At 37.8% G+C, this 20694-nt stretch overlaps 1 protein-coding gene across 4 annotated transcripts in view; it reads left to right on the forward strand.

Annotated features, from left to right (window-relative positions):
• Positions 1-20694, forward strand: part of SNX7 (sorting nexin 7) — a 243129-nt gene that overhangs the window by 123022 nt on the left and 99413 nt on the right. For all 4 annotated transcript variants that reach the window (XM_086717644.1, XM_086717646.1, XM_086717647.1 and 1 more), the window contains one exon: positions 4260-4334. In XM_086717644.1, coding sequence (XP_086573770.1) covers positions 4260-4310 — 51 coding nt within the window. In that variant the 3' untranslated portion in view covers positions 4311-4334. The remainder of the gene's footprint in view (positions 1-4259; positions 4335-20694) is intronic.

Here is a 20694-nt window from a genome sequence, read left to right on the forward strand (position 1 = left end):
TGTGAGAATTTTGTTATACAACAATTTGCCTGAGTTTCTGGACCATTTGATTAGATCCTTCTCAATTTTTCGAAAGCAAAAAACCAGATAGGATTTCATACCCTAATATTAGTATCAGATAAGGAGGCACACTCCAAGGCAAAATTAGAAACATCTAAGATTCAGGTGGGATGTACCTATAAGAGAGGGGAGAGGAGCAGAGAAAGGAAGGACTTCAGCCTGCAATGCGGATCTGAACCTGAGAAAGGGGAGATGAAAGGAAAGGAAAGGAAACTGGTCTAGGTTGGAAGGGCCTCGGGATGTAGCATGGCCATGAGAAAGTCCCAGGCCAGGAGCGAGCCCCAGAGAAAAGATGACTATTAAGAGTCTTGCATTAGCAGAAGTGGCCTGGCTCTATTCCCTCTGCCAGGCTCAGCCATTGGCTGTGAGCAGCCTGGGGAAAGCATGATGTCCTTGTGGACATCACAGTGGCTCCCATTACATGACATCTGGAGGCTGCCTGCTGACTATGCTTATCACAGAAGGTTTTCTCTTCTAGGTGACATACTTAGCCACTGTCTATGTTGTTTTCATACAGTCTTTCTTCGCTTTTCGACTTCTGGGAAGTGTAGACAGATTTTACCTAAACTTACTCAGTGACAGTTACTACTTTTACTCTTTCACGTAGAGGCACCTTGTTCTACAGAAGGGTTTGGGAAATTTTTAATATTGCTAATTTTAGTTTACCATTAAAATGGTTTTGATAAAGTGCTTAATCCTAGATATTTTAAATACATATTTTGTCAGGGTGCCTGGGTGGCTCAGTCAGTTGAGCGCCCAACTCTTGATTTCAGTTCATGTCATGATCTCATGGTGAGATTGAGTCCCACAACAGGCTCTGTGCTGACACAGACTGACCTTAATATTACCCAATCTTTGATTAATGTATTATCTCTGAGTCATTCTTTCCATCCTCCATGGCAGTTTATAGCTAGGTTTAATTTAAAAATATTCATTGAGGTATGGTTGACAAAATTGTAAGATATTTGAAGTGCACAGCATGATGGCTTGATGTATGTATACATTGTGGAAGTTCCTTCTTTGAGCTAACTAACCCATCCATCACCTCACATAGTTACTCCTATTTCTTTTGGTGAGGAAGTGTAAGTTCTCTCTTAGCAAATTTCAAGTATACAATACAATGTTATCAACTAGCTACCACTTATACGTTATATTCTCAGACCTTATCCATCTTAGAACTGAAGGTTTGTACTCTTTTACCGTCCGCTCCCTATGTCCCCCATGTCCCCTGGCAAACACTTTTCTCCTATTTCTGTAAGTTTTGCTTTTTTTTTAGATTCCACATATAAGTGATACCATGCAGTATTTGTCTTTCTATGCCAGGTTCATTCATATTGTCATAAATGGCAGGATTTCCTTCCTTTGTAAGGTTGGAATCATCTATCTATCTATATATCTATCTATCCTCATTTTTTTTTAAATTTTTTTTCAACGTTTATTTATTTTTGGGACAGAGAGAGACAGAGCATGAACGGGGGAGGGGCAGAGAGAGAGGGAGACACAGAATCGGAAACAGGCTCCAGGCTCTGAGCCATCAGCCCAGAGCCCGACGCGGGGCTCGAACTCACGGACCGCGAGATCGTGACCTGGCTGAAGTCGGACGCTTAACCGACTGCGCCACCCAGGCGCCCCTATCCTCATTTTTTACATTGTTGTCTGTCAGGGAAACTTAGTCTCAGCACATGGGCAGCTTGGGCTACTAAGTCACAGGAAATGTTCAAAACTTTCCTTATTAAAAAAAAAAAAAATTCTCAAGAATGTTCTCCATACTAACATCACTTAAGAAATAAATGCCCATACTCTTTTTTTTTTTCCTCTTTGAACTTACAGCAATATTTTCCCTCTACAGCCTGGTACAACTAGATATTAATTTCCTTGATAATCCTAAAGAGATTGATCAACAAATTTATCACCAATTATTAAGTATTGATCACCTAGTGGGCTGAATACAATCAAAGCCTCAGGAGTCCTTACCATCTAGTTATGCAGATGAGAGAACCAAATGCTCTGTTTTAATGGTTAAGAGTGAGGACTCTGAGGTTAAGACTTGGATTTGAATCAATCATTTATTAATTGATTTAGACATATCTATTAACTTTTCTGAGTGTCAGCGTTTTGTGTTTGTTTTTTTCTGTAAGAATAGTGTATTCGTTTGCTAGGGCTACAATAACAAAATACCAAAGACTGGGTAGTGTACTAAACAATAGAATTTGGGGCGCCTAGGTGGCTCAGTCAGTTGAGTGTCCAACTTCGGCTCAGGGCATGATCTCACAGATTGTGAGTTCGAGCCCTGCATCAGGCTCTGTGCGGACAGCTCAGAACCTGGAGCCTGCTTCAGATTCTGTGTCTCCCTCTCTCTCTGCTCCTCCCCTGCTCACACGCTGTCTCTCTCTCTCTCAAAAATAACTAAAGATTAAAAAAATTAAAAAAAAAAACAATAGAATTTTATTTTCTCACAATTCTGGAAGTGAGAAGCCTGAAATCAAGATTCTTACCCTCACAATCATCATGAAAGCACATGTCATGTGTTTATGACTTTGCAAAGATAAAAAGTACATAAAGCAGCCTGGAACATCAAGATGACTCCAAACATTGTAGCTACTATTTTATTTAAAATATACATTAATAGCTATGTTCCACAGTTTCTGATTTATGTACTGTTTCATTTAGAGATAAACAAGTGTCTTTTGAATATCTGTTTGTGATGTTAATGGCAAAAAAGAGAAATATCATCTCTGCTCACAAGCAGTCACCAGACTACACATCTCTACAATGTATGAACACAGGAATGTTAACACTAAACTACCACGTGGAGGAAAATTTAGGTAAAAGATCATTAAATCTGACAGGTGTAAATAACAGTGTTATATTTGATTTTGCATTCTTGATTTATGTTTACATGACATTAGGAAAGATTTACTCTAATACCTATTTAACAGTTTGCTGTTAGATACTATTATAATATTTAGTCTATAATAAATATGGCTACATAGCTCCCCAAATAAAATGTATGGCATGTAACTTTCAGGGTCTTCCTTTTAGGATTATGTAAGTATCTTACCCTGGATGGGGATTAACTATACAGTCATGGAAATACTAGTAACAGTAAGAGAAAGAAACTTTATCGCAGATTTGGCAAAGTTAATTTATTCTACTTTTAGCTTTCAGAAATCTTTCATAAAATTAGATAACGAAGAATCTAATGTATAATCTTGTTGTGAGTGGGTGGTTATACATTGAGATATCTGACACCCAGTTGTTAGAAGATAAGAAAAATGCAAAGCCCAACTGAAAGTCTCATTGTGTCTTGTGTCACATGTGGCACAGCAGTAAAAGAGAGGCACACTGTGTGGGAAGAACACTCTCTCTGAAGGCTGAGAGCCATTCACTTTGCAGCATGTCCAAACAAAACTTACAGAGAAGAATAGATTGTTCCCCTTTCCTTACCTTCATTCATTAGCTTAATAATTCATTCATCAAAAGATCTTTTAAAACAAATAAGAGGGAAATGATTTATTTATATACTATTTCAACATACATTTCTCTGGTTCTAGTACAAGGAGCAAAGAGAGACTCGACATTGAATTGATTCAGGGATTCTCAAACTTTCCTCTTCACTACTTCATTCCCCCTGATGTAACAGTTACATCGAGCTTTCAAGAGCTATTATCAGCTGGACACATGGATCCCAGTCCTTTGAATTCAGCTTCCCTGAAAGGAATAAAAGAGTGTAAGGGGTGGGGGTGGGGGGTTGAAGAGGTGGAAAAAGCTATCTCACCAATTCCAAATACTTTTGAGTGAGTGCCCTCCCCAGCACACTGGCTTTGAACCTCCGTTGTTGCTTTATTTCCAAGACCATGGTCCTTTGAGACACCTGTGGCCCCAGATGAATCTGAAGGAGAACTTGGGTAACAGTTTGGTATTGATTCTGAGATGAGGTGTTTATAATACTTCATATATGATACATGAAAGCATGGGTTGCCTCAATAAAGGTGTAAGCTATAAAAGTATCATTTTTCCCCATTATGAATATTGAGATCACAGTGCTCTTCCAGGAAAAGAAACATAGGGATGGACAATCCTGTTTGATTATATAGTAACAATGAATATTTTTTGATAGATACTACGTCAAACACTTTACATGTGATTAGTCTTTACTTGATATTATGAGACCAAAACAATTATTACGTTTTTTTCAGATAAGAAACCGAGGCCTGGAGAAATCAAACAGCTTATATGATCTCACGTGACCATCAGTGTGATTCACATCAAAGGTCTGTGCTCTTAACCACTACCCTAAACTGTCTTCCCTATTTAAGAACTCCAGGATTTTGCTTATTTTTAATAAGCAGAAACCACTTTACATTTCCCTGAAGCATTAGTTCTGTGGTGCTGGGAACAGTGGAGTTCTCCCAGCAAAGTCCCTTGGAAAAGTGAGAGGGTATCAACCCCACCACATAGAGGGAGGAAGAGCCACGACTGTGGCCACAGCAAGTGTCTCTCACCTTTAGAAACTCTGCTGAGTGGCAGAGAGGAGGAAATACCCCTGTCAACAATTGTGGTGATTACCAGGTAAGATGTTGAGAACTAACCAAAAATAGACCTGCTTGGATGGGCCTTTATCCTGTCTCTATGTGAAGTCACTTCATTTCCTAGACTGTCTGCAAAATGAAGGAATGTATTAGCTGACTAAAAGTATCATCTACCTCTAAAATGATGAGGGTCTATGAGACATTGCATTCAGATCGTAGATTTCCTTACCTGGACTCCAATTTCCATCTTACACCATGTTACTTCCTTTCTAAATTCAGTTCAGCCTGTATTGGTTCTTTCTTAATGAAAACATACTGACTCAAGAGGGAACTAGAATAGCGGATATGCTACTGTCAAAGCCACTTTGAAATACAAGATTTCAAAGAAACTGTGCTGTTCTTCCATGTTAATCTTTGCTGAAGATTCTTAATCCACAAAATAACATTCTAAGCAGAAACCCCAAAAACCTTACTATTAGGAAGAAGTTTTAAGCAAGGGCTATTGTTCCCATAATGCTTACTGACATTTAATGGCAAGAAGTGCCATGATATTCTCTGTAAATCCAGCATAAATGTACTAATCTATTTCTTGAATGCCTTTGAGGTTTCTATGTCAGCTTTACCAGGGGTCATTGGGTAAATATTAGGCCAGTTTCTAAGTAGTGTATATTTAACTTAGTTAATATGCGTGTTCTATGATACAAACGGGGTTATTCTAAGTTCTATTTATTATTTCCTCACATTGTTCTATGGTGCAAACAATGCATGCTATAAACTATTCGTAATCACTACTATTTTTCCTCAACAAAGACATCTTATATCTAAGAGCTTTAATATTGTTTTAACTTCAGAGCCATTTGATAAAAATATTGCCAGAAAAGAAGTAATTCAAATCTGTTTTCTTGGTGCTGTCCAGAACCCATACATAGCATCCAATGTAAGACTGCTATTCCCAGATTGTCTTATGTCTCCATATACAACCAGTTCAACCATTTTTGATTGATGTGGTGAGTCAGTTCAGGGAAACAACCTGTCAGTTTCATCTTATGTAACAGTCCAACCAATTTAACTGAATTGCCAAGGAGTTTGAAACAACCAAGCAATCAACTCAAACAAAGCAATTAAAGTGATTTTACCTGTAAGTACAGCCTAAGTGATTGATACGAAGTTCCATATTTGGATATTTTATCCACACAAAAATTATGTTTTCCTTATTGTAAAATATTCCTATTGTTTTATTATGTTATTATATTCTTCTAAAATTAAATTTACATGGAAATATCCTGAATTTCTAGAACTGCAAAATGAATAATTTCTAGATTTATCTCTATAATCTGAGAAAAGCTTTAAGATGGCAGTGAAAAATAAAATTGACACACGGCACTTTAACAACTGTAGCTAGTTAAGAATAATATGAGAGGCCCCTGGATGGCTCAGTCAGTTAAGCCTCTGACTTGGGCTCAGGTCATGATGTTGTGGTTCACAAGTCCGAGCCCCGTGTTGGGCTCTGGGCTGACAGCTCAGAGCCTGGAGCCTGCTTCAGATTCTGTGTCTCCCCCTCTCTCTGCCCCTCCCCTACTCATGCTCGCATGCTCGCTCTCTCTCTCTCTCAAAAATAAATGAACATTAAAAAAAATTTTTTTAAATAATGTGAATAATGTTAGTTTTAAAAAGCAATTAAAAATTTGTTTTAAAATATTTAGTTACTTGTAAGAGAGAGAGGCAGAGCGCAAGCAGGGGAAGAGCAGAGAGGGAAAGAGAGAGAGAGAGAGTGAATCCGAAGCAGGCTCTAGTTTCTGAGCTGTCAGCACAGAGCCCGGTGTAGGGCTTGAACTCATGGGCATGACCTCAGCCAAAGTCGGAAGCTCAACTGACTGAGCCACCTAGGCACCCCTTAAAACGCAACTTTTAAGAAGATAGAGTACAAAATATTTACTGAAACCAATGTCTATTCAATGACATCAACAGTTTTGATCAAGCCATCTTTTTTTTCTTTTTGTATGAATTATTTCACAGAGGAATATTTGAGTTTCCATGATTGTATAGACATTTTAGTTGCTTATTCACTAGTCAGAATGCTGAGCTTTGCAGTTTAGATTAGAATAAATATACTTAGGTATATTTACCTCCAACTGTGGTGGAGTAACTGAGAATAGACTCTCCACTAAAGCTGAAAAAATAAACAAATGGACAAAGTAGGTGAGGGAAGAGTTATCAAGACACTAGCCTCAGGTGACATAAGACAGTGATTCCTGAAAGGTGGGGGGAAATAATGTGCACCGTATGACTTCCCTAGCTTACTGTCTTGAGTGAGAGAGTTTTCATGTCATAAAATATGGAGGCAGAACCCAGTCAGAGTCTGACCAACTCTCTGAGTTGAAGAGACAGAGCTGAGAGTTTGAGGACAAAAAGACTCTAGGATTTGCCTCTGCAAGGTACTGGAGAAGAGAGAGCTGCACAGAACGGGAACTCCAGAGATCTGAGCAGGACACTTCATGTCTTTAGCATCTTGCAGATGAGTGTGTGGTGTGAGGAAACTCCAAGGCCAGGGAAAGAACCACCTGAATGGAGTAAAGGTGACAGTGCTTGCCAGTGACACAGAGCTGAAAATAGCCCCTTTCCCCATGATTCACAGGGCATCAGGTGGAGCTCACTGAAGTGTCTTTATCAAGAATAGGAAATAATTAGTTTTAAACACTTCTCTAGTCTTGCTTAACGAATCTTAAAAGCAAGTTCAAACAGTATCCAAGTAAACTAGCTGCGGCTTAGAACAAAGCTCAAAAATATATAGGACAATACAAAAATGTCAGCATTTAACAAAGTAAATTCATAATGCCTGGTATGCAATAAAAAAATCATCAACTAGGCAAAATAATAGAAAAATATAACTCATGATGAAGGGGAAAAGATCAATCAATTGAGAACCAGAGCTGAAAGAGGTGTTAGAATTAGCAAATAAAAAAATATTAAAATAGTTATCATAGCTCTATTTTATATGTTTAAATGTTAAGTACAGACATGGAAGATATAAAACAGACAAAAATTGCATTTCTGTAAATGCAAACTAAAATGTTCAAAATGAATAATACACTGGTTGGGATTAATGACAAATGCAACATTGAATATGTAAAATTAGTAAGCATGAAGATTTCAGGATAGAAACTATGAAAATGAAACACACAGATGAAGGATAATTTTTTTTCAAAAATGAACAGAAAATCCATGAGCTATGAAACAACAAAATCTGAGACTTGAAAAGTGGCTAGCTAATATACTGGTAGTCAAAGTGGCCAAAGAAAGGGGACAAGGACAGAAAAAAAAAATTGATGAAATAAAGTCTAACAGATTTTCAAATTCGATGACATCTATGAACCCACAGATCCAAGAGTCTCAATAAATCTCAAGCCCAAGAAATAAAGAAATCAACTGTAAGTCACATCATGACCCAATGGTTAAGAACTAGTAATGAAGAGAAAATTCTTAAAATCATGGATAGGAAAACTTGTATCCAGAATATGCAAAAACCTCCTAAAACTCCATAAACACAACTCATTTTTTAATTTATTTTTATTTTTATTTTTTAATGTTTATTTTTTGAGAGAGAAAGAGAGAGAGAGAGAGAGAGAGAGAGAGAGAGAGAGAGAGGAAGGGCCAGAGAGCGAGGGAGACACAGAATCCAAAGCAAGCTCCAGGCTCCGAGCTGTCAGCACAGAGCCCGATGTGGGGCTTGAAATCACAGACTGCGAGATCATCACCTGAGCCGCAGTTGGACGCTTAACCGACTGAGCCACCCAGGCGCCCCAACTCATTTTTTTTTAATGAGCAAAAATTTGAATAGACAAAAAAAGATATACTACTGTGGCTAATATGCAAATGAAACAATACACCACACCATCTATCATTAAAGAAATGCAAATTAAAACAGCAATGAGATACCACCACACAACTAGGAGAATGGCTAAAATTGAAAGGACTGAGCATCCTATGTGGCAGGTGTCTCTCATTGACTGCTGATGATAATTTTTAAAAAAAGAATATAAAAGCATTTAATGCAGCCACTTTGGAAAAGAGTTTAGCAGTTTCTTAAAAAGTCGCACATAACCCTATGACCTAGCCACTCCATGACTAGATATTTACTCAAGAGAACTAAAAGTCCATGTCCATAAAAATACTTGTCCAGGGCTGTTCAGAGAAGCTTTATGGTTAATTGTCAGAATCTCTGAAGAAATCAAATACCCAAAAACAGATGAATGGATAAGCAAACGGTTAGATTTTACACATGTAGGCAATGTTATTATTCTATGCAAAAGTTATATAAGGGAATACTGTTCACCAATAAAAATGAATGAACTAGTGATATTCTACAGTATGAGTTAATCTTCTAATAATTTTGCTGAATGAATGAAGCAAGTAAAAATAGAGTATGTACTCAATATGATTCTATTTCTGTCAAATTGTAGGATATACAAACCAATCTCTAGTGACAGATTAATCTGTATTCTGTAGTGACAGACTAATCCAGGTAGAGAGTGTGTGGGCAGAATCAGGAGAGGCCAGAGACAGGATTTTTAAAAGGTACAAGGAAACCTGTGTGGGTGATGGAAATGTTCATTACCCTGATTGTATTAATATTTGTATGGGTGTGTACATATGTCAAAACTCATCAAATTATGCATGTTAAACATGCAGTGTTTGTTGTGTGTTAATTTTACATCAATAAACATGTTTAAAAAAATGAATACACTTAGGAATGCATACCTTTCTCTCTCTCGCCACCCTTGTTAACACTCTAGCTTGGAGTGTGCTGCCTTAAAAGATGAAGGACAGTTTCACAGTGGCAAAATTAAAATATATATATATATATATATATATATATATATATATATATATATTTTTTTTTTTTTAATATATATATTAAACCTGGAAACCAATAGAAGAAAAACCTTCTCTGTGATGACTCACCTACTGACATATCATTGTGCAACTAACTCTTCAGCGTAGAAATCATTCAATCCATGCTCTTACCAAAGAAATTATTCTTCAATTTGGGAAGTTTAAAACTTTTCATGGAAAAAATATTTTTCTCATGAAAAAAGCAATCCATATTTCTTATAGAAAAATTTAGAAAATGCAAAAAAAAAAAGAATGTTTTATGTATACTATATAGTTATAATTGCTATTAGTATTTGGCATAATTTACCTGCACTTTTTAATGAATAATCTTATTTACTTGTCAGAATACAATGTAAAATCATGTATCTTGTTTTTTCCACTTGATATTACAGAAGACATTTTTGTACTAAACTCTGATTTTTATGGCTGTCATAAATTCAATCATTTAGACCTACCATAGTTTATCACCCATCTGTTGTTAGACATTTACATAGTTTTAAATGGCTTACTATTATAAATAATATTGAAGCATTCACCTTTTCCATAAAACTAGTTTCTTGGGGAGGTTTCTCTAGAATGGAATTACACTTGAGCCTTGAACAGCACAGGGGTTAGGCATGCCAGCCCTGCACAGTCAAAAATCCACACATAACTTTTGATTCCCCCAAAACTTAACTTGTTTGTGTTATGTGTGTTCTGCCTGAGGGCTTCTTGCATACTTTGGGTTTGTGTGTTTTCCCAGTGTCCTCCACAGCAGTCGGTTTAACTTCAACCAGACATTCATGTGCTAAATAATAAGCAACTCTTGGTATGGCTGGAATAGAAATGACTATATGTCTACCTTGCTGCTCTTAATGATGGTTTCTGAGATGAAACCAAATTTAAAATTTGAGTTTGTTAATGTTAGTATGCAAAGAAAGCCTCCCTTCCTCCCTCTCTCTCTCTCTCTCTTTCTCTCTCTATGTGTGTGTACATATGTATGTGTATATATGTGTACATATATATGAGAATATCATAAAATAATAATGGTGTCAGTAGCTTTTATGTTTAAAATGTGCATAGAAATTTTCTTCCACAAAGTTCAGATCTTATAAAAAAAACTTAATGGGAAAATGTGCTATTGGAAATATTTGAGAAATCAGTAGTGTTGATGGGTAGGGAAGTAGGAAGCACTTAGCAAAAGATCAAAGTGAGAGTAGCCAGAGGCAAATTAAAATCTTGGCTGAACAAACACATTATGGATAATAAAGTTATATTGATGTCAATGAAAAGACAAATAAAACTTACATTGAACACTCTTTGGTTCACTACTGTGAAATGTTTTAAAATGATTAAAAGATGGATTATTCACTCTGAATGGGATAACACTGTGGACATGATGGAGCTAAGGAAAAAATCCTGGAACTTGTTCTGTACTAGAGTAAAGGCTCAGAGTTATCTAGGTGGAGAGACCTAAGACCACCTAATATTCAGTGTTCAGAATGCAGCTGGAAGCTACATACTAAGGGGCCATTAATACTATTAGTAATTTTATTTTGAGTATATTGACACAATGTTACGTTAGTTTCAGGTATACAACACAGTGATTCGATAAATCTATGTTATGCTCTGCTCACCTAAAGTGTAACTACTATCACTCACCATGAAACACTAAATCAATAACTTAACACTGTTAAGTATTTTCCCTATGCTGTACCTTTAATCCTTGTGACTTATTCATTCCATAACTGGAAACCTCTATCTCCCACTCCCCTTCACCCATTTTGACTATCCCCTACCCCTCTTCCCTCTGGCAACCATCAGTTTATTTTCTGGACTTATGGGCCTGATTTTGTTTTCTGTTTCTTCATTTGCTTTCTTTGTTTTTCAGATTTCATATATAAATGAAATCATATGGAATTTGTCTTTTCTCTGACTTATTTCACTTAGCATAATATCCATTAGGTCCATCTGTATTGTCTCAAATGGTAAAATCGCACTTTTTTATGTCTGAGTAATATCCCATTGTGTGTGTGTATATGCCATATCTTTCTTATCCATTCACCTATCAGTGGACACTTGGGCTGTTTCCATATCTTGGCTATTGTAAATAATGCTGCAATTAACATTGGGGTGCATATATCTTTTCAAATTAGTGTTTTCATTTTCTTTGGGTAAATACCCAGTAGCGAAATTAATGGATCATAAGGTATTTCTATTTTTAATTTTTTGAGGAAACTACATACTGTTTTCCATAGTGGCTGCACCAGTTTGCATTCCCACCAACAGTGCACGAGGATCCCTTTTTCCCCACATCCTTGCCAATACTTGTTATTTTTTGTCTTTTTGATCCTAGCCATTCTGACTGGTGTGAGGTGGTATCTCATTGTAGTTTTTTAAAGCAGCTGAGAAAAAGGACAGAAAGGATTAGCAAATAGAAGGGTTATGCTGCCACTTACTGTCCTGAGTGCCCTAGCAGGCATTTTCAATCAATGGCGGCTTTCTTTCCCGTTAAGCCTCAACATGAGCTTGGAATCCTTCTTGAACACCATGTATGTTCAATACCAACAGATGGGCTTCAAAGATCTTAAACATGACTTCCAAATCTAAGATATATGGATAGTTCAGTTTTTTTCATTACCTGCTTATTTTACAGAATTGTGGTGAAGAGTGCATAAAATAGTTCATGTTAAAGTATGTTGTTAATAAAATGGTGGCAATTATTAAATGCAAAAATAACAGCTAAGTTGATTATTTGCCTATGTTTATGAAAATGTGGCTAACTGAATAACAGGTTAAATTTCTTTACCTACAGCCTAGTAGTCCTTACTGTATGCAGATTTGTTAGTCACAATAGACTCTATTGTATATATGTCTCCCATTAGATTTTCTGCTTCCTGGGGACAGGACATGTGTATTTTATCCTTGTATTTCTGGCACTTGATGTAATATTAGGAATTATTATTATTATTATTATTATTATTATTATTAGGATACAGAATATATCCAATACTTGTTGAAACAAAATTAGAATACAAATCGGGATAACTGTCTGTTTCTTAAACTTCACTTTTATCACAATTTCAATTAAGGCTAGTAGTTCAGAACTTTACCTTCCATCTACATTATGTATTTCCCAGTCACTGTGAATATGCATTTCATATAGTTTAGTCTGGATGTTTGTTTGTTTCTGTCCAATTCTGTAGTGATGTTTGTAAATCAACACATAAGATATTCATCTAAATTATGTAATAATGTGCCTGCATTTCACTGGAGATGGCTCCTGAAAGGAAACTATTAATCCAACCACAAATATGTTTGTGTTTTGGATTCAAGAACCTAAAATAGTGATAGAGTCTTTGATTTTATCTCTGTGTTCGTTCTTTCTACCAACTGCCAACTTGTTTTGAGATTCCAAAGGAAAATCTTTTCATATGTGCTTTCTTGAGCATCGTACACTCTATTTCTTAAGAATTTAGGATTCAACTTGCTCTGCTCTGAGGGTGGGGTGTTTTAGTTTATAGAAATATTGAGACAGCAATGCATCAGCAAATTTGTATTGGGAAGAGAGATGAATATTTCAAAGCTCATATTCATACTGCCTTGGGAGGAATTTGTAATCTGGATCCCACAGCTGTTGCTAAGTGAACCAGTGGGGTGGTTTTCCTCTGGCTAAGCCAGTAGGGTGTTCCCAATGCCTGTCTCTACCACAAGATGCTCTCTGCATTTTTATTACTTTCTGTAACCTTAATGACTGCATTTGGAAATGCATGATTTTTTAAAAATCCCCTTATAAATTATGTATGTCTCTATTGACTTGAAAACATGCTCATTCATAGGTTCTGCATTCGGGAGAAAACAAAAAGCATTTGTATGGAGCTAGATTCCTAAAATATTTGTCAGGAGAGGGAGCTAAATGGAAAAGCTAATTTATCTGAATATTCTAAGAGAGGGTTTGGGGAATGATTTCATAAAATCTGGTGTGTGTGTGTGTGTGTGTGTGTGTGCGCGCGCGCGCACGTGCGTTCCTGAGTGTTAGGACAGGATCCATCTTTTTTACCTACCTCTCCCTTGGTAGCATTGTGGTGATTCAAAAATTGAATCTAAATCTCAGGGCTGTAAGGCTCTGGGATAATGTAAGGCTGTCAGCCAGAAGAGACAAGAGGCATCATATTTTCAGGGAAAGAATTTTCTAAAAGTAGACAAACAGGGAGGGGCAGACAGTTGGTATCAAATTTTTATACCACTATGTACCTCAGAGCAAAACAATGCTTTGCACATAGTAGCTTCTCAGCAAATTTTGTCAGTCTGATATTATATTCTCTATTTTTACATGGAGGAATTCTTTGGGTCTGTTTAATCATTATACTTTTGGATAAAAAACACATAAACATATATTAGCAATATATGATTCACATAATATTAGTATACCAGCCTCTGAAAACGCTTGCTGCTTGTTTTCATAGAATTTGCTTTAATGAAAAAAAAATTGTTCCCAAGATTTCCCCCGATATTAATGTTCTTATTTTAAGAGATTCTCACTTCACTCTGAGAGGAGGCATTGAGTCCTTTGAGCCACACTGTTCTCATCCTTGAACTACTTGATCCCTAAAGTTGATTTCTTGTTTTTAAAATGCATATTACGTTATATGTCTGTGTGAATAATGACACAAAAATGAACTCATGGTGGGGCGCCTGGGTGGCGCAGTCGGTTAAGCGTCTGACTTCAGCCAGGTCACGATCTCGCGGTCCGTGAGTTCGAGCCCCGCGTCAGGCTCTGGGCTGATGGCTCGGAGCCTGGAGCCTGTTTCCGATTCTGTGTCTCCCTCTCTCTCTGCCCCTCCCCCGTTCATGCTCTGTCTCTCTCTGTCCCCAAAATAAATAAACGTTGAAAAAAAAATTAAAAAAAAAAAAAAAGAATGAACTCATGGTGAAAAATTGTGATTTGGAAAGGTTGGTTTTCACAGCTTTTAAGTGCACAATACAGAGCTGATGTACATAATGAGTCATTTTTTTCCCATTCAACAGCAATATGTTTCTTTCCCTGAGCTTTGAATGGGTCTTATGAAGAGGATTTTCAAGTGGCTCCTGGGAGAGCAAGGCAGTGATTACTGACTTTACAAAAGCTACTGTGGATATATGTTGCCGTATCACCAACATTTCTGGTGATTTAAATTCAGCACTAAATTGGCTCTGATAATGTTAACCAACAAATTGGATGCAATTCCAGTAGCACATATTCCGACATCTTATCTAGGGGAATCTCAGCTGTTCTCCTGCAGAAATAAGTTTGGAGCAGGGCTGCAACGCAACCTTAATTACAGGGCAGATGGACCAGCTACAAATGGATGTTCTGCTGCTAGATGTTCTGTTCCAGAGAAGGATGCAATCAGTTCAAGCTGTTTTTGACTGATGCTTCAGATTGTGGTCTTGTAAACAGGTCTGAAAATAGCCACTTTTTAAAGACTGAAAATTCCTGTAATTAGGACATGCCTTAAAAATTAGCCCTAAAAAGAATACGGGTTGGAGGATGGAGTAGCTTTTAGTTTTGAATTACTAGCTGGATGGCTGTAGCACTCTGTTCTTAAAAGAGGAAGAAGCAGGTCATTAGAGGAGATGCTTCTAAAGCTGTGTGTCAGAAATGAAAGGAAAATGGAGTTTCCTTGGTGCTAGAGAACTGTGTAATTAGCTGGGATAACAAGCATGGATATTTATTGTTGTGGAATGCAAGGAAGAAACTGAAAAACAAAACTCCTGGTGTCTCTGCTCCACATCTGCCGAACTAATTTGGGGGTAATTTTATCATTTTAATCTGCGTGATGCTCTTCCCCAGTTGCTAAAGTACCCTGGTGTTTACCAGATGTCAGACATTTAATGAGGCCTCAGAGGCTCAGGATGGGTTTGACTGCAGGTGTTTAATGCCTACCGGGCCTTTAGACATAGCCACAAGCTGGTGTTTCCTGGTATGCCTTGATTCTCAGTACTTAAACCCTTCAGAAAATGTTAGTGGCCACTCTAGCCACTAGGAGGAGCTGGAGGCTACTCCATCCACTCAGCTCCACTTCACCCAAGACTGGTTCAGATGGAAGGGCAGAACCCTTCAAGTAAGAGGGTATCAAGGACACGGAATTAGAGCTGTCACTCTAAAGAGATGTTTGAAGTAGTATAAAATGATTAAGAATATATGATTCCCAGAGTCTAGGATTTAAGTCCTGGCAACATACTGATTTTCTGTAAACCTGTTTCCTCAACTTCAATATAAGGATAATGTTAATATTTCTCCTTTAGATTTGTTGTAAGTAAAACACAAAATAATCCAGATAAAGCATGTAGCCTAATGTCTGGTACAGTGTTAAGATTGCTCCATAAATGGTTTTTATGATGTGATTCATTGAGTGTTCAGTTATCTTGGGAATCCTCTTCTATGGAGCTTGGCCTCCAACTTAGATAGTGACTTAGGTCACCTAGGCTGTAGTCATTGGTTTCCCCTTCTCAAAGTAGTTTAGCTCTGTTGCTTGAAGCACTTGGTCTAGAGTCGTGCAGACCTGGGCTATGGCACTTAGTGACTCTGTGACCTTAGGAAGTTTAGTTAACCTTTTTAAACCTCAGTTTTAATAATTATTTTTTTCCACCATTACTGGAATATAATTGACATATAACATTGTATAAGTTTAAAGTGTAAAACATGATGATTTGATATGCAAATATATTACAAAATGATCACAGTAAGGTTTGTTAACCCTTTGCTCACCTCACATAATTCCTCTTTTGAATGATGAGAACATTTAAGATATACTCTGTTAGCAACTTTCAGATATGTAATATAATATTGTTAATATAGTCATCATGCTGTACATAAATCCCCAGAACTTATTCATCTTATACCTTGAAGTTTGTACCCTTTGACCATCTCCCCCATTTGCAGAGCCCCCAGCCCCTGAGAAACACCATTCTATTCTCCGTTTCTATGATTCAGGCTTTTCAGATTCCACATATAAGTGATCATACGGTTTTTATGTTTCTCTAATTTCTCACACAACATAATATTCTCAAGGTCCATTCATAGTCACACAAATGGCGGGATTTTCTTCTTTCTCATGACAGAATAATATTCTAATATTCCGTGGAATATTATTCATGTATATGTATAATGGAATATTATTTATGTGTATAATAGAATATTATACATAATATATAAAGGAATATTATAAATATACATATCATGGCATCCTATTTCTATCTATTTATTCATTGATGGACACTCAGGTGGTTTCCATACCTTGGCTGTTGTGAATAGTGCTGGAATAACCACAGTTTTATGATTTTTATCCCTGTTAAACTTACTCTGTTTTTGTTTCCCTAATTTCATTGAATTGTCTATATGTATTTTCTTATAGCTCATTAAGCTTCCTTAAATTTTTTTGAATGTTTATTTTTGAGAGAGAGAGCGCGCGCGCGCGCGCACACACACACACACACACACACACACACGCATGTGTGGGGGAGGGGCAGAGAGAAAGGTAGACATAGAATCCAAAGCAGGCTCCAGGCTTGAGCTGTCAGCACAGAGCCCGACACAGGGCTTGAACTCACAAACTGTGAAATCATGACCTGAGCTGAGGTTGGACTCCCAACCCGCTGGGCCACCCACGTGCCCCTCATTAAGCTTCCTTAGAACAACTGCTTTGAGTTATTTATCAGGTAAATTGCACATCTCCATGTCTTTGGGGTTGGTTACTGGGAAATTATTGTGATACTATACTAGTGTCATGTTTCCTTGGTTTTTCACATTCCTTGAAGTCTTGCATTGCTGTCCTTGCATTTGAAGTAGCTGTCACCTCCTCCAGTCTTTACTGTTTAGCTTCAGGAGAAAAATATCTTTTTCAGCCTTGCTAGGGATTCTGAGGCTTTCTCAAACCTTCTATGGATATACCTGCTCCACACTTTTTGTTCCCTCTTGAATGCCTTCTCTGGATCCTGCAAAGCACCAGGCTGAATGCTGACAGCCTCCCTCTCGGTTTCCCAGGGTTGGTGCTAAATGCTCAGGTTGGTGTTGTCTCCCAGGCCCACTGAATCAGTGGCTTTCTGAGCGTGCCTACTGGCTGTCTGAAGCATCTTGCTCTTGCTACGATTGGGAGCGTGCACAAGGAGCCTGCCATGGGGTTGGGGTGTGTGTGTGTGTGTGTGTGTGTGTGTGTGTGTGTGTGTGTGTGTAGGTGAGGTACTTGTGGTTCTGGAGGTGTCGTGTAGGCCAGTTGGGAGGATCTGAAGGTGACCCAGTGGCTTGTGGGCAGACCTCCCCATGAGTCTGTAACGTGGTTAGAAGGCTCTGCATCCCTTTGATTCTTTCATTCCAAACCCTGGCTGCCACTCTCCCTGCCCCTCCCTGCCCTTTACCCTAGCCCCATCATGTAGCTCATGACTTGTACTCTGAATGAGGAACAAGGCAAATGGGCCTCTTTGGCAGCATCCTGCACAGCTGAAAAAGCCAGGTGTTTCCTCACATCCTCTCACTATTCTTCCAAGGAGAAATCATGGGCCTGAGAAGCACTGTCTTGGTCTTAAACTGTATGGCCTTGGGGGAGGGGTGACCTGGGAGAGTCCAACAATTCCCTCTGACTCCAATGTGCCCAATCTCAGGTTATGTTCCTCTAGTGGTGTGCTGGAACTTCTCTGCTGGACTTTCACAAAGGCTCTTTTATCTGTGAGTAGCTGTCTAGAACAGTGTTTTCCAGAGGCTCCCAGACCATGGCCAAAAGGTCCTGGAGGTGGTTCCAGGCTACTTCAGGGTCCACAGCTGGGACCAAAGTCTGGAGGGTGTAAAGATGCTTCCAGGACCCTTGGTGCATGGTGCTGGATCCCACAGATCCTCAAAGGGACTTTTGTCCATAGACAGATGCCAAATTGTTGCTGTTGAGAAGGGATATCATGAAGGACATCTTATGTGGCCATCTTGCTGATATCATTCTCATGACCTTTAAATGAGTAAAATAATACCTTAATCACAGTTGTTACTAGGATTACAGATGAAACAATTCATCCGTGCTTAGCATAGTCTCTGGTACATGGTAAGAACTAAATACATGCTTGGTGGTATTATTAGTCCTTAGTCCTCATGTGTATTTACTTTTTAAAAATTCTATCCTTTTTTTATTATGTTTTATTTTCATTGTTGTTTGTTAAACAAATTTCAGAAATCACTGGTAATAGGAGATTTTTTTTATTGGACAAGAGGATCTTCCTATTTCCCCTGAACTCATACTCCACTTACTTACAACTTTGATTCTGATGGTAAATCTACCTCACTCATTTTGAAATTATGGACTTTTGGCTCAAAATGTATGGCCATCATTCTCTTAGTCTTAGATGTCTCATTCTCCTAGCTAAGAATGTATGGATTTGAAGACCAGCTAGAGGTGATATTCTGAGAAAGAGATTCTTTTGGCATGAATTTCCTCATCCTTAAAATGGGTATAAAAATATATAACTCATGGTATTGTATTTTAAAATAAGCTTACAGATAAAACACACATGGTGTGCTTGGCACATGGTGGGGTCTCAACAAATGAGCCAGACTGCTGGGGAAGGTGGAAAGGTAGAGGAAGAAAGAGGGGATCAGACAATCCAATGTAGCTTGGTTCTAGGATCTAGGACTTACCTTATCAGAAGATGGATTGTAAATGTTCACATACATATAACCCCCTTTCTCCCTTCCTTTAGCATCAACCCTTTGTCCATTCTTATTTCTCCTTTTCTATGCCACTAGACCCAACTCCAAACCAACCAGGCAGTAAATATGTGGATGTAAGTTGGTGCCCTTGTATTGGTAACTGATGCTTTGGTATTTTCCCTCCTGATGGAGAAGAAACAACAATGGCTAAATTCACTGCTTAGATTCTGGAGAAAGTCAAGCATGAGAGTATTGCCAAGCTAAGAAGGTAATCTGTGGACACTTTATGGATCAAAGGGCAAGGGCTGATGGGCAGGGCCCAACGAAAAGATGCCTGAGGCATCAACATGGAAGTGACTCTAAAACAACTACAGTGAATTGAATACAAAGTGTCATTTAATTCAAGTTTCTGCACACAACTCTGTTTGTAGTTGGCTTCTTTCGTAGTTTAGCTGCTGCCAAATTGAACCTCATCTTGGAGTAAAACTAAAACAAAACAAAACACTCCTTGCCACCACTGATGGATTTCTGTTGAGATTTTTTTCAACAGGTGACAACCATTCTGAGAACAGCCAATTGACAGCTGCCTAAAGTCAGCAGTTAGAGCTGAAATTGAAAAATGCATGAGATAGTGCATTTAGTGAGAACTAGTCATTTTTCCCCTAAACTTTAAACTGTTTAATATGCCTACTGAGGTGTTTTCTGACTTAGAAAATTCCAAAAGAAACTAAAAAATGAGAAAGAACTAATGAGAAGGTGAAAATTTTTTTTGCTGACATAAAGGACAAAAAAAGAGAAAACTGTCAATGATATTCTGAACAGGACTTTGTAATGTATCTTTATAAGTTACTTCTATATCTGTGTATGTCAACTGTGAGTGAGGAAAACTACAGAATAAAAGAAGATTCCAAATTAAGTTGGAATATTACATTGCACTCAGGGTATGTGATTGAATTGTCTTAACTATAATGACAGAGGCATAAAGAGACACTTTTCCTTTCTTTTTTTTTTTTTAATTTTTTAATGTTTACTTATTTTCAAAATAGAGAGAGAGAGAGAGAGAGACAGAGGGAATGAATGGGTGGGGGAGGAGCAGAGAGAGAAGGAGACAGAGAATCTGAAGCAGGCTCCAGGCTCTGAGCTGTCAGCACAGAGCCCAACATGGGACTCAAACTCACAAACCACAAGATCATGATCTGAGCTGAAGTCGGACGCTTAACTAACTGAGCCACCCAGGCACTTTTCCCTTTCAATAAATTATTCTTGGGCAGATATTTTTTGAAATATTGTTTTAAATGTACATGAAATTATTAGTCCAACTCATCCATATGTCTAGGTGTGACTTTTCAGGGAGTTCATGATATCCTGTCATGGGGTTGTATAAACTGTCTCTGCTTTTATTCTTAAGTTTGATAATAAATAAACTATTTTAGGTGTCTAATAACATAGATGATGTTAATAGTCCATCTTGGATAAAAGGAAATGGGAACTTAAATGAAAATATTAGCACAATTGCACTCCACAAAGTTCATTTTGCATATGTCCCTTTCCATAAATGTG

This window comes from Puma concolor, chromosome C1, assembly GCF_028749965.1.
Source record: "Puma concolor isolate L17-30 chromosome C1, mPumCon1.1.hap2, whole genome shotgun sequence".
Classification (NCBI taxonomy): domain Eukaryota; kingdom Metazoa; phylum Chordata; class Mammalia; order Carnivora; family Felidae; genus Puma; species Puma concolor.